The sequence below is a fragment of the Ammospiza caudacuta genome, chromosome 1 (genome assembly GCF_027887145.1).
Source record: "Ammospiza caudacuta isolate bAmmCau1 chromosome 1, bAmmCau1.pri, whole genome shotgun sequence".
NCBI classification, from domain to species: domain Eukaryota; kingdom Metazoa; phylum Chordata; class Aves; order Passeriformes; family Passerellidae; genus Ammospiza; species Ammospiza caudacuta.
Genome location: NC_080593.1, coordinates 70543827 through 70556179, shown reverse-complemented (window position 1 = coordinate 70556179; position 12353 = coordinate 70543827). Strand labels below are relative to the sequence as shown.

At 46.1% G+C, this 12353-nt stretch overlaps 1 protein-coding gene across 1 annotated transcript; it reads right to left on the bottom strand.

Annotated features, from left to right (window-relative positions):
- Positions 1 to 9522: 9522 nt before the first annotated feature.
- On the bottom strand, positions 9523 to 12130 carry LOC131571725 (tubulin beta-2 chain). The gene is made up of 4 exons (XM_058824558.1): positions 12002 to 12130; positions 11405 to 11513; positions 11024 to 11134; positions 9523 to 10815 (listed from the first exon to the last, which is right to left on the bottom strand). The coding sequence occupies exons 1-4, from the start codon at positions 12056 to 12058 to the stop codon at positions 9755 to 9757; spliced, it is 1338 nt and encodes a 445-aa protein (XP_058680541.1). The 5' UTR covers positions 12059 to 12130; the 3' UTR covers positions 9523 to 9754.
- Between the last annotated feature and the right edge of the window lie 223 nt (positions 12131 to 12353).

Below are 12353 nucleotides of genomic sequence, written 5' to 3'. Positions count from 1 at the left end.
AGCAGCATCCTTGTTTAAGGAGGACTGTTACCAGCAGGTCATGGAAGGGGATAAACTGTGGTGAGATGCATCTGGAGTTTTACATCCAGTTCTGGGCTCCCTAATATAAGAGAGAGATGGCCATTTTGGAGTGAGTCCAATGAAAGGCCATGAAGGCAGTTAAGGAAGTGGAGCATCTGTCACACACAGTGGCTGAGAGCTGGACCAATTTTCCTAGAGAAGGCTCAGGGGATTCTTATCAGTGTGTATAAATACTTGATGGGAAGCAGTAAAAAAGACAGAACCAGGCTCCTCTCAGAGGTGTGCAGTGACAGGAGGAGAGGCAGTGGACATGTCTGAGCAACACATGATATCACATGATATCAGTGGACACAGACTGAAATACAGAAATCTGAACATAAAAAAACCCTAAAAACAAAACCAAAATCACTTTGCTCTGGTACATGTTGCCCAGAGAGATTGTGGTGTGCCAGTCTTGGAGACAGTCAAAACCCTAGTGGGGACAACCCTGCTTAACCTGTTCTAGCTGACCTTGTCAGGCGAAATAAAGGACTAGACTAAATGATCCCAGAGGTTCTGTCCAACCTCCACAATTGTGTGGTTGTATGAAAGGGAAAGAAAGGAGTGGGAGGCTATGTGTGATCAGCAACACCAGACTGACAGTTTATTAATCTCAGTTTGTCACTGCAGTATAACATTATATTGCAATTATAACACCTTCAAAACATGAAGATTTTTGCAAAGGTGAGGTAATAATTGATGTGGGAAATCATTACCTCTATCAAGAATAAAGTCAGAATGATCAGAATAGTTTACATAATACTCAGGTTAGCTGTGCTTAATACAATATAAATCAATGCACAATGTCACCACTTTCACTCTTTTTTTCCATCAACAGCAGGAAATACTAGTGGCTAAACAACTACCATATCTTTGCCTGGAATTTGGCTGCTGTGACCTTGAAATAGTGCTTTGACTGTATTTTCAAAAGTACCTCTCAGTTTGCTCCAGTGAATTGACTTCCTTATCAACTGTAGCTCATTTTCTTCCCTAGTGCAGAAACCTCAGCTGCTGTGAAATGTCATGAGCAGAGATTGGCTTAAGCTTTGCAACACAGGGAATTAAGTGTGGTGTTATTCCATGTGGCTTTTGCAATCACAAAATATTCAGGACTGTGCTGGCACTGAGATATTTTCACCAAATTCTTTAGGAGTTTGTGTTCTTTATAGCCCAGCTGTCGTCAGTATTTTCCTTTGACATATTTCAGCAACACTTAATCACAGGCAGCCTTTGTTATTTTTCACACCACTTAGGCATATACATGTGTGCTTGCTCTAGGTGTAACCCACGTTTCTGGGCAGCAGCAGGAAGTTACAAGGTGGGACTGCAACACAACTGCATCTCTGAGAGATCCACACAAACACTGAAGAGCTTTTTGGGTCCAGAATATTCCTTGCAATCCACAAAGTCCTGGCTTGAAGCATTATGATTCTTCTCTTGAAGACACCTGGACACTCCCTGAGATTTCGTCTTCCCACATGCACATGGTGACCTCCTTTAGAGTTATTCCACTAAGAATTCTTTTATTAGGAAACTAATTCTTAGATACTGTAGTACTGGTCTCTTTGTAGATTCCCACTGTTTCTTTCAGGGTGAGGGTGTAGCTCCAGATTTTATTCTGAGTACCTAAAGGGAAGTACATGTTTTTGTGTACAAATTCCTTCATCTTCAACAATGCTGAACATCCATGAACACACAGTGAACCGAACTAAATGTCAACTACTTGAATGTCAATTCACAGCGTTTCATTATGGCAAACACTTTAACAAATCTTAGCCATCAAGGATACTTAGATATGGGAGTTCCCTATTGTTTTGGTTTTTTTAAATATAGCTCTATAAATTCTAAGTTGTCAGAATTGCAAATGAAAGCCAAAATTCTCCTGTTCATACAAAGGCAGGGCATGTGCTCAGAAACACCCTTGGACCCCTTGGCAGCCGAAACTCTGCCACAGCCTCCTCCCTGCCTGCATCAAGCCCTGCCTACCCAGTTTCCAAGGCAACAAGGAGCCTGGCGATGGATGCTCAAGGGAGGCAACAGGGATCCCACAACATTTTCATGTCTGTCTGTGATTTCCCATTGTTTGAGAAAGAATCATGAGCATACACATAGGAAAGCTTCTCAAGCACACAAAATGTCTGCCCACAGCTTTAGTCTCAGTCATTTGTGTTGGCTAATGTCATGTGTTGCTCAGCTATGTCTATCAGAGAATACATGGCTTTTTGAGGCTTTCTGTTGGTACTCAAATGAGCAGGCTCTGTTTGTTACCTTATTGTTTGCCTTCTACCTGGTAACTATGACATTCCCACTGATGAGGACTGTATGAGGCCACCTTTGGAACACAATGCTTAATCATTTGCAATGTGCATTAAGATATAAGAATATTCTGCCAGCAAGAAGATGAAATGATTGTGAAAGTGATTTTAATGCTAGTAATAAAATATCTAAAAGGGAAATCTATTTTTATTTCAATATTACAACTCACTGTAGGCATTTAACTCAATGTGTTAGATATAGCAATGCTGAGCATGTTTTTATGAATGAACAAAAGCAGCTTCATTGTAGAGCCCTCTGAACTTTTGTTTATTATACCTGAGGGTCTGTGTGTTTGGCAAAGAACAAAAGAGGAGAGAGGATAAGCATGTGAGAGAAAAATCACATTACAGAGCAATTCGGGACACAGTCAATTCTGAAATAACCCATGCACCTTTAGAGGGGAGAACAGCTTCTCAGTGAATCTAATATTTCTTCCATACCATATGGTTCCTTTTGTGAATTTAGATTATAACCTCTGAGAGTCAGGCATTTCTGTGCATGTGCTTCTACAGGACATAGCAAACAGAACCCTGCTTCTCTGGCTTCCAAAGTTACCATAATCAACATGATCACATGTCACAAAACAATTCCAAAAGGGGAAAATGTGGTGATCATCATCAGGCAGCGATTTACTGAGAAGAAAAGCAAAACAATGCAGCCTCTCATTATTTCCTCTTGGCACACCAGATGTGATGGGGTAGCAGCCAGATGGCTCCTGCCCCCATCCAGGCTGCATCTACCTTTTTTAGGCTGCTCAGTAGATCAAACACATCTGATATCCCTACGAACTGGGTCCTCCAGTCAAAAGATGCCTAAGATCTAGCACCAATAGAAACGAAATGCTGCTATCATGTTTTCCAGGGCAGTTCACTTCCTGCACGTCATCGAGAACTAGGTACAGATAGAGACTTTGATCTGCTAGTTACTGTTTCTTTTGTTCCTTAGCCTCCTTGCTGTCTTGCAATCTGATAGTTACAAGTAACTCAAACTGACACTGGGCAAACTGTGAACTACATCTTGTGAGGTCTGCTAAGAGACGCAGTAGTTTGTGGTGGGTTTCAGTGTACATTGTTTAAAATTGCCCGGGTTCTCTGCAGGGGAGTTCAGGGTGATGTTGCACTAGGCGGCTGAATCAACAAACAATACTTTGTTTTGCTCTCTCCTGCTTCCAGCTGCCCACGTTTCCCTCCTTCTTTGCACATGTTCTCCCTCTGGCACACCACCTAACTGAAGAAAAACTTTCTTCCACCCGCTCAATTTTCTGTCCTTAACTGCGGAGCTAAGGAAAAGGAAAAGACTCGTGAAAAGGTCAGACATGCCCTGAAGCTGGTAGAGGAAATGACACAGAGGTAACACCCGAAGAGGGACAAGGGGAATAGGACCATCCTTTTTTGGCAGCTGGAGGATACTGAATCAGCCCCACCTATGGAAGTGGCAGTTTTCTCAATGCCAATAAGATCTCTAATCCCTGCCTGCTAGGGTGGAGCTGGAAATTTCTTTGCTGAAATTTCAAAAAAAAAAGAGCCACACAATTAACTTATTAATTATAAGACCAGCAATAGGCTGGATGCAGTGAAGCTGCTGTAAGAAGTCAGTGCTTGAATTTCATTAAGTGTTTGTAAAGCTTGTTGTGAGACCATTTGAATTCTGCTTGAAACCTCATTTAATTATTCACTATGGAGACAGGCAGTATCTTTCTATTACATTCATGGAAAATGTGAAAACATTTTTCACTGCAAAACAACACAGAACCTTTTACTGAATAAGCTACACAGCTTCTGCCAGGGTAGCCACTTCACTTCAGCCACTCTGGAGCAAGTGTGGGTTTTTTTCACATTCGGCTTAAACTGAATTTTTTAAATTTTTTTTTTTTTTCCCAAGATAGAGGGATTCTTGCCAGAAATGAAAAAAAAAAAAAAAAAAAAAAAAAAAACAAACAAACAAAAAACCCCACCTAATAAAAAAATAAAAAAACAACAAAAACCTATGCCTTAAGCTTTCCAAAGAGGCCTAGTGAGAAAAATAACCTGATTATAAAGGATGACATATGGATAAATTGAGACCAGTTGGAAAATCTCTACACTAGAAGAATCAAATGTTAATAAACAAGAATTTAACAGAGTTAACTTGATTTCTTCCCTTACAAGTGGAATTCTGCTCATAAGGGAAAAATGACTTTGAGTGGGGAGGAGGGAATGACCTACTCTTAAATTATTTCCTTTTTTACCTAGATACTGTAAATAGATAGCCTTCTTATACACACACTTCAAAGAGACACAATTTTTCTTTCTGGCAGATTCACAAGTAAAATACTGAAAATAGGAGTGAAGCTAGGAGCAGGGAAACAGTTCATTTCTTGTTAAGCTTCCCAGGGAGAGGAGTTGTCACCTGCACTGTGTCCTTTGCTGACAGAATGTCTGGGGATGAGCAGGCTTTCACAGCAAACCCCACATCCTCCCTCTGCTTTGGTTTCCATTGCTCAGAGGGCTCCAGCTGGACAGCTGTCCAGGAGATTCAGGGCCAAGAAATGTCTTTTTCCAAAATGCATCATGTCCTGAGGCACTTTTCTTTGACCAAATGCTTTGATTTTGAATTTTCTTGTAGGCAAGCTAAAGACACTCCCATTTAAATGGGTCTTATCTGAGAATAAATAGTCTGCTCTTTCCCATTTTAATAAAAACAAACAGCCCAGGATAGGTGATTGCTGAAGTATCAAAAGGCAGGTGCTTAGTATGAATGGATTTTAGAATGGAAGGTGAAAAATTCTCAAAAAAATTTTTTTTCCTTTTTATGCCTGATACAAAATCAGTTCCTTCTCTGTGAAGATTTATTTTCAGCTGAAGAAAAGGGGAAAAAAATAACCTTACTCAGATTACCCCAGGCACACATAAAGCATCAAAAGTGTCACAAGCTTTGTTCTGTGGAAATGTAGAAGCAGCTGAAAAAACAAATGGGAAGATTGAGAAGGGGTTTATTTGTAAGCAAAAAACAGTGCCTTCCCTACAATGAACAGGCTTGGAGAATAATGTAACCTATAACTCCCATGCAGGCTACCATTTCTAAAACATGCTTCTTCATTATGCTTTGATGTGGAGAGGAAAAGCAGAATAGCATCCTTTGGGAGAAAAGTTGTGTATCAAATAATAAGGGATAGTCACATGATTTCTCCTGAGAAGATTTTACCTCCTCATAGCTACTATAGCAAAGAAAAATATTCGGATTCATTAAACAGAAAGCAGTAGTTAAAGCACCTCCCACTGTGAGGCAGAATCTAATATAGATTAACAGCCCTTCTTTGAAAAAAATAGCAATAAAACAATGAGATGTGGGGGGTTGGGTTTGGGTTCTTTTGGGTGGGAGAGAGGAGGGTATTTGGAAAGTGATTTCAGTGCAACAGCCATGTAACTTGCCCTTCTGAAAGCCATTACTGGGTTTCATCCTGATCTTAGACATAACTTGGCTATGGGGATTGCAGGGACAGCAAAGGACAAAGGAAACAAGAGGAGAGCTCTAACAATACTCCCTGCATTAGAAAGAGACCCCGAATTTTTCAAGTGAGGCAAGAAAACTTGTCCCTCTTGCCCCACTTTGCCAGAGTCGCTCCAGGCACCAGAGCTGTGCTTTGCAGTAGTGCATGGCAGCACCATCCTATAAGGACTCTGTCAGTCCATCACACTTTCTTTAAGCCCACAGAACTTGCATATCTAGAGAAACCTACTAGCACCACACACTTTTGAGCTATGTAGCACATGATAGCATCATCCATGAGCAAATTTCCCTGCACAGATTAGAGGTCTGCCCTGTTTTTGCATGGAATTCACTGGAGAGAAACCCCAAACATCTGGATTTTTTCTTCAGGTTTTAAATCCTATTGCTACTTTTGTTTATTCTGTTCATCACCTCATACCTTCTGGAAGGATACACCTGTCAACAGAATGGGCCTCTGGTTTGATTGTTAGTCTGTCATGTCATTTTATACTTAATGCAACCCAATTTTTGATTTATATAGGCACTTCATGTATCTTGGGAAGAGGAGAATCATTATTGCTCCCACTTGAAAGACTGGAAAGCATATGTTGGAAAACAGATGTAAGCTTACAATCCCATTACAAGTTTTCAAATATCAGACCACATACTGGATCATATTTCCACAACACTGTTGCTACAATGGTTTAGACTGAGGTTCTAGAAATAACCAGGGAAGAGAAATTAGGAGAGAGGGCATCCCAGTACTACCATGACTCCTGCCATTTCTATTCAAATTAAACCTGCATGCTGCCTTGTTTTTACAGCCTTATTTATCTTTACCCTCTTGCACTTAACAGCAATCAAGCATTGATTGTTTCCCTTGGTCAAGACACTCTACTAATGTGCTTAAAAATTCCACACATTTAACAGAGGGAATTAAAAAAAAAAAAAATAGAGATTGTTACCATCTCCAACACTATCAGCTCTAATTGTCAACAGAGAATGCTTCTCTTCAGGCCACAACTGATGTATTGAAATGAGAATAGATTGCTTTATACTATTAACTTATATCTCAACACAAATCAGTCATTATAAGTGGCTTAATCTGCAGACCACTAAATTTATATTATCTATCCCCATTTCTTCCAAACAGGGTGCCTCATGCAAGACCTTTAGCCCTAAATGTTCATTACATGAACAAATACAAATCTTCACCCAGGAGAGGTTAAGGCAGTCAGATAACCTCATCTGAAATCCTTCCAGTGGTTCTGCTTTCTTTGTGAAACAGAAATACTGCAACCACAAAGACCTGTGAATACACCTCTTTGTTGTTTTGCATATAGCAGTCAGCTCCAGTTTTTATAATGAAAGGTCTCCTGGGCAATAAATACAGCTAAAGATCAAAGACAGACAAAAATAGGTACTGCAGTCCCAGGCCCAGAATGAGACTCAACCTCCCTTATATTTGACTTACTGTTCCTACCAGGCTTTGAACCTTCCCTTCAAATCTTTCAGTATCCCCTTTTTCTATATTTCTCAACTCCCACTGAAATGATGGCTTGATTTTTAATTTTTAATGATTATGATTGGCAAATAAGACATGTAGAATTTATGAAAGGACATGTTTCTTTATAGAGTATTTCTATTTCTGGGCTTTCTTCCTCTAGAACAGAAAAAAAAAAAAAAAAAGGCCAGACTAGAAACAACAGGCAAGCAATGTAGGATGGTGTCCTACTTTCTAGTAAGGGAGCTGTAGTGAAATGTGTCACTTGGGTAGCTATATTTAAGGATTAGCTACTAGAGACAGAGTGTAATTACACTAAGAATTAGATGCTAGACATGTTGAATAGTAGTGAAAACTGCTACAGTGTCACAGCTGAAAGGCAGATCTCTACTATCAAAGACCAAAGCCTTCTCTTTCAGTGAAACTGTTTAGATTCATTTGCTGACTCAAACCTGTATGATCAACAGCTTCAAGTGCAACCCAGCTAGGTAATTTCAAGGCAAGGTTACTGTGACAACCAGATACAGTGTTATTTCCCCAAAGGGCCTGAGGCAGCATGTATTGACTCAGTTACTAAAAACAACTTCAATTTGTCTAATGTTTAATCCTAGAACGGCTCAAGTGTTAAGAAATACAAGTATGTTGTAGGTATACAGGACTGTGTTTGTTTACTGACAGTCCAGGCAGTTTAAGAGCTTCTCACTCCTCTGCACACCAGAAACCAAACCTACAGATGAGAGAAAAGCTTTAGCAAGTGCCTGTTGTCCTGCACACACCAGCGTGGCCAGGCCCATCTGCAAAGAACAGCGTACATTAAGAGCAGTGTCCACAGGCAGAGGACTCAAAACAGGCAAGATATTAGTTATGCACAGCAGTTCCCTTTTCATTCTTTATTCCAGTAATGCCTTGCAAGCATTTCAGCAAAGGATCACAATAGAGGCTGCACACATGTGAATACCAGCTCTTTCAGAGCAGCAAGGACTGCAGCACTTGTAGCATTGGTAGCAGTTCTTTTAGCAACACATTTTCTAGTGCAGGACCACTCCCGTAAGCAGTGTTTGAATCAACTAAGGACTAAGCTTACATGCTGGGCAACTGCTAAACTCCACGAGGGATTTCACTCTTGCTCTGTGGGAGGATTAGGATCTATGAAACTTTGCTAACTGCTGTTAAGAACGTTGTAGATTCATTCAGGGTTCTTGCATCCTATAAGAAGATAGGAACATCAATCCCCCCTCCCTCCCTCACTGTAAAGAAATGACACTTACCTTTGCAAAGCTGCACAGCAGGGTGCAGCTGCACTGCTCTCCCCTGCCTGGGTAGAGGTTCATCTCCTGCTGCAGGGACCAGGAGCAAACAATTGCCCTGTAAACATGTAACTTGGACACAGCTGTTGTCAGGGGATCTACAGGTGACTAAGATTGCATGGTATGCTCTGGTACCATATGGTACCTTTGAGCCTAGAAATCTGTCCAGCATCTCCTGTCTCCTAGAGGGAATTGATTGCCCTGTAGAATCAATCCCTTTACAGTTAAGGACAGATTAGTGGCTATTTTTGGGAAACACAAATTTTATTCTTGAAGAGAAAAAGCCTGGGTTTCTACTTGAGCTCTCAAGTTGCCTGTTGGTACAAACCTATGCTTCTCTGCATAGAACTTTTGTATTTAGAGAGGAGAGTTGAGGGGAAGACAAGTGAGCTCAGCATCAAGTCAAATCCCAATCAGCCACCCATATGCCTGCACTATGGTCCCTGGAACAAGTTAAATAAGCTGCTGAATGGCAGCCTGGGAAGGGAAGCCTGCAGCTATCCTGTCAAATCAGTTTTGACAGCCTGCAATGTGGAATTCAATACCTTCTCTCTGACCTCTCTACCATGTATGTCCATAAAGAGGAATTTCATGATTCAAGTGCAGCGATTTGTTTTTATCAGATAAAGCAGCTTTTGCCTCAACAATTAGCCACACTGTTAAACACAGGAATTCCTAAGAAATACCTGGCATCTTCAGCTGAGATACTATAGCTCCCATGTGCTGTAAAATTCACAGCCTGAGAATTCTTGTTTTATTGAGCTTAACCTTGCACTGAAGTTCAGGAATAAACTGAGAAGCGAAGCTACAGAAAACTACACAAGAATTACTTGCTTAATCTAGAAAGAAATAAAGTAGAGGAGACAGTTTAGGACACAAAAAGCCTTTATGTTTGAGAAGTTAACCATTTCAACAGAAGACTCTGAAGTATTTTGCAACTACTGTTACATTGGACAGTCAAGGATACAAAACTGCTGACAGAAGCAACAGTGGAGAGCACCAAATTAAAAAATGCATGCTTCAGCACAACTGCACAGATTCCTTCTCTCAATGAATACTTGCCTGCTCAGACTATACTTAACTCCTACCCATCTCAACTTCATGCCTCATCCTCCTCTCCTTCCTCTTCAAACTCGCCCTGCTCATCAGCAGTGGCATCCTGGTATTGCTGGTACTCGGAGACCAGGTCGTTCATGTTGCTCTCGGCCTCCGTGAACTCCATTTCATCCATGCCCTCGCCGGTGTACCAGTGCAAGAAGGCCTTGCGGCGGAACATGGCCGTGAACTGCTCCGAGATCCTCTTGAAGAGCTCCTGGATGGCCGTGCTGTTGCCGATGAAGGTGGCCGACATCTTGAGGCCGCGCGGGGGGATGTCGCAGACAGCCGTCTTGACGTTGTTGGGAATCCACTCCACAAAGTAGCTGCTGTTCTTGTTCTGCACATTGAGCATCTGCTCGTCCACCTCCTTCATGGACATGCGGCCCCGGAAGATGGCGGCCACCGTCAGGTAGCGGCCGTGGCGGGGGTCGCAGGCGGCCATCATGTTCTTGGAGTCGAACATCTGCTGCGTCAGCTCGGGCACCGTCAGGGCGCGGTACTGCTGGCTGCCGCGGCTGGTCAGCGGGGCGAAGCCCGGCATGAAGAAGTGCAGCCGCGGGAAAGGCACCATGTTGACGGCCAGCTTGCGCAGGTCGGCGTTCAGCTGGCCGGGGAAGCGAAGGCAGGTGGTCACGCCGCTCATGGTGGCCGACACCAGGTGGTTGAGGTCTCCGTAGGTGGGAGTGGTCAGCTTCAGGGTGCGGAAGCAAATGTCATACAGGGCCTCGTTGTCGATGCAGTAGGTCTCGTCCGTGTTCTCCACCAGCTGGTGCACGGAGAGGGTGGCGTTGTAGGGCTCCACCACCGTGTCCGACACCTTGGGCGAGGGCATCACGCTGAAGGTGTTCATGATGCGGTCGGGGTACTCCTCGCGGATCTTGCTGATCAGGAGGGTGCCCATGCCGGAGCCCGTGCCTCCGCCCAGCGAGTGGGTCAGCTGGAAGCCCTGGAGGCAGTCGCAGCTCTCCGACTCCTTCCTCACCACGTCCAGCACAGAGTCCACCAGCTCGGCGCCTTCCGTGTAGTGCCCCTTGGCCCAGTTGTTGCCAGCCCCGCTCTGACCTGCGGGCCAGACCACAAGCCGCGTGCCACATCAGCGCCCCGGGGACAGACACAGGTGATGCCACTGCCCCTTCCCTCTGGGCCCCTCCCCTCTCTCCATCCCCACTCTGCCATGGGGATTCAGGCTCCCCAGGGTCACTTGCATACTCGCTCTGAGCCTTTTCTGTGTGTGGAGTTCTGGGAACTCCTCCGTGCCACAGTCACTCACCAAAGACAAAGTTGTCAGGACGGAAGATCTGTCCAAAGGGGCCGGAGCGCACGGAGTCCATGGTGCCGGGTTCCAGGTCCACGAGGATGGCACGGGGGACATACTTGTTACCTGTGGGGGGAACCAGCAGCAGCAGCAGGGTTACAGCCCTGCAGCAGGCAGCCGGTGTCACAGGAGCCCTGCTGGGCTCCCTTCCGCTTCCCCATGATTCGCTGCTGAGGGCATGGAGGGTGTGGGAATTTGCAAAAATCCAGGGATGGGAAAACAAAGCAGCCATTTAAGCTGTGCTGGGGCGTCACCCATTGCGGAGAGGGCTGGGGGACCCCTGCCTGCACGCCCTACTCCCCCTCCCCCGGGAAGTTCATTACAGAGGGGCATTACCAGTGGCTTCATTGTAGTAGACGTTGATCCTCTCCAGCTGCAGGTCGCTGTCCCCGTGGTAGCTGCCCGTGGGGTCGATGCCGTGCTCATCGCTGATGACCTCCCAGAACTGAGGGGACAGACGGGTGGTCAGTGCCGCCACGCCCCTCTCTCGCCCCCCGGCCAAGTCCCCGCCACGTGGCGCGCGGGGATTCGCCGCGCGTGGGTGCGGCCCCCCGCCACCGCGCCCTGCACACCCCCCACCGACGGGAGGGGTGTGGCACCGCGCCACCGCCCCTTCCCCCGCCCGCCCAGGACCCCTGCAGCCCGCGAGGGGCTGATGGACAGCAGCCGATGTCCCCCGCCCTACCCTTCTTCCCCAAGGCGCGCCGTACCCACGGCGCGGATGCCCCACCGCGCTTCCCCCTAAGGTGGAATAGCCGGGAACCGTCCCGCGCGGACCCTCGCAGGGATGGGGGAGCCCGAGGGTGCTCCGTAGCGGGAAGTCGCGGTCCCGCCCTCTCGGCAGCGCTATCCCCGGGACACGCGGATCTCGGCTGAGCGGGCACCGCCCCACGCGCGGAATCCCGGGCGGACGAGCGGGTGGCCGGTCCGTACCTTAGCGCCAATCTGGTTGCCGCACTGCCCGGCTTGGATGTGCACGATCTCACGCATGGTGCCGGTGTCCGAAGGTGCCGCCCCGCTACTCCTGCCGCCTTCACCGCCTGCTCCGCCCGCTCCCGCACTCGCTGCTGCGGCGGCCGCGCCCCTCGCCGCCCCTTAAATGGGGCGCCGCGCCCCGCCCCGCCGGTGACGTCATGCGGGAACGGCGCGGAGCCAATGAGCGCGCGGGGGCGGGGCGGGCCCGGGCATTGTGTCCCGCACGGGGGGCGTGGCCGGGTGCGGGGGGCGCGGCCGGGGCGTGGCCGGCGGGAGGGGTCGGGGCGCGCCGCCACCGCCCCGGTCCGGC

Excerpts from the sequence above, each read along its gene's own strand:
- LOC131571725 (XM_058824558.1), bottom strand. The coding sequence starts at position 12,058 with ATGCGTGAGATCGTGCACATCCAAGCCGGGCAGTGCGGCAACCAGATT. Across the intron at positions 11,514-12,001 it reads GCAACCAGATTGGCGCTAAG|TTCTGGGAGGTCATCAGCGA; the intron begins GTACGGACCGGC and ends CTGTCCCCTCAG. Across the intron at positions 10,816-11,023 it reads TCCTGACAACTTTGTCTTTG|GTCAGAGCGGGGCTGGCAAC; the intron begins GTGAGTGACTGT and ends TCTGGCCCGCAG.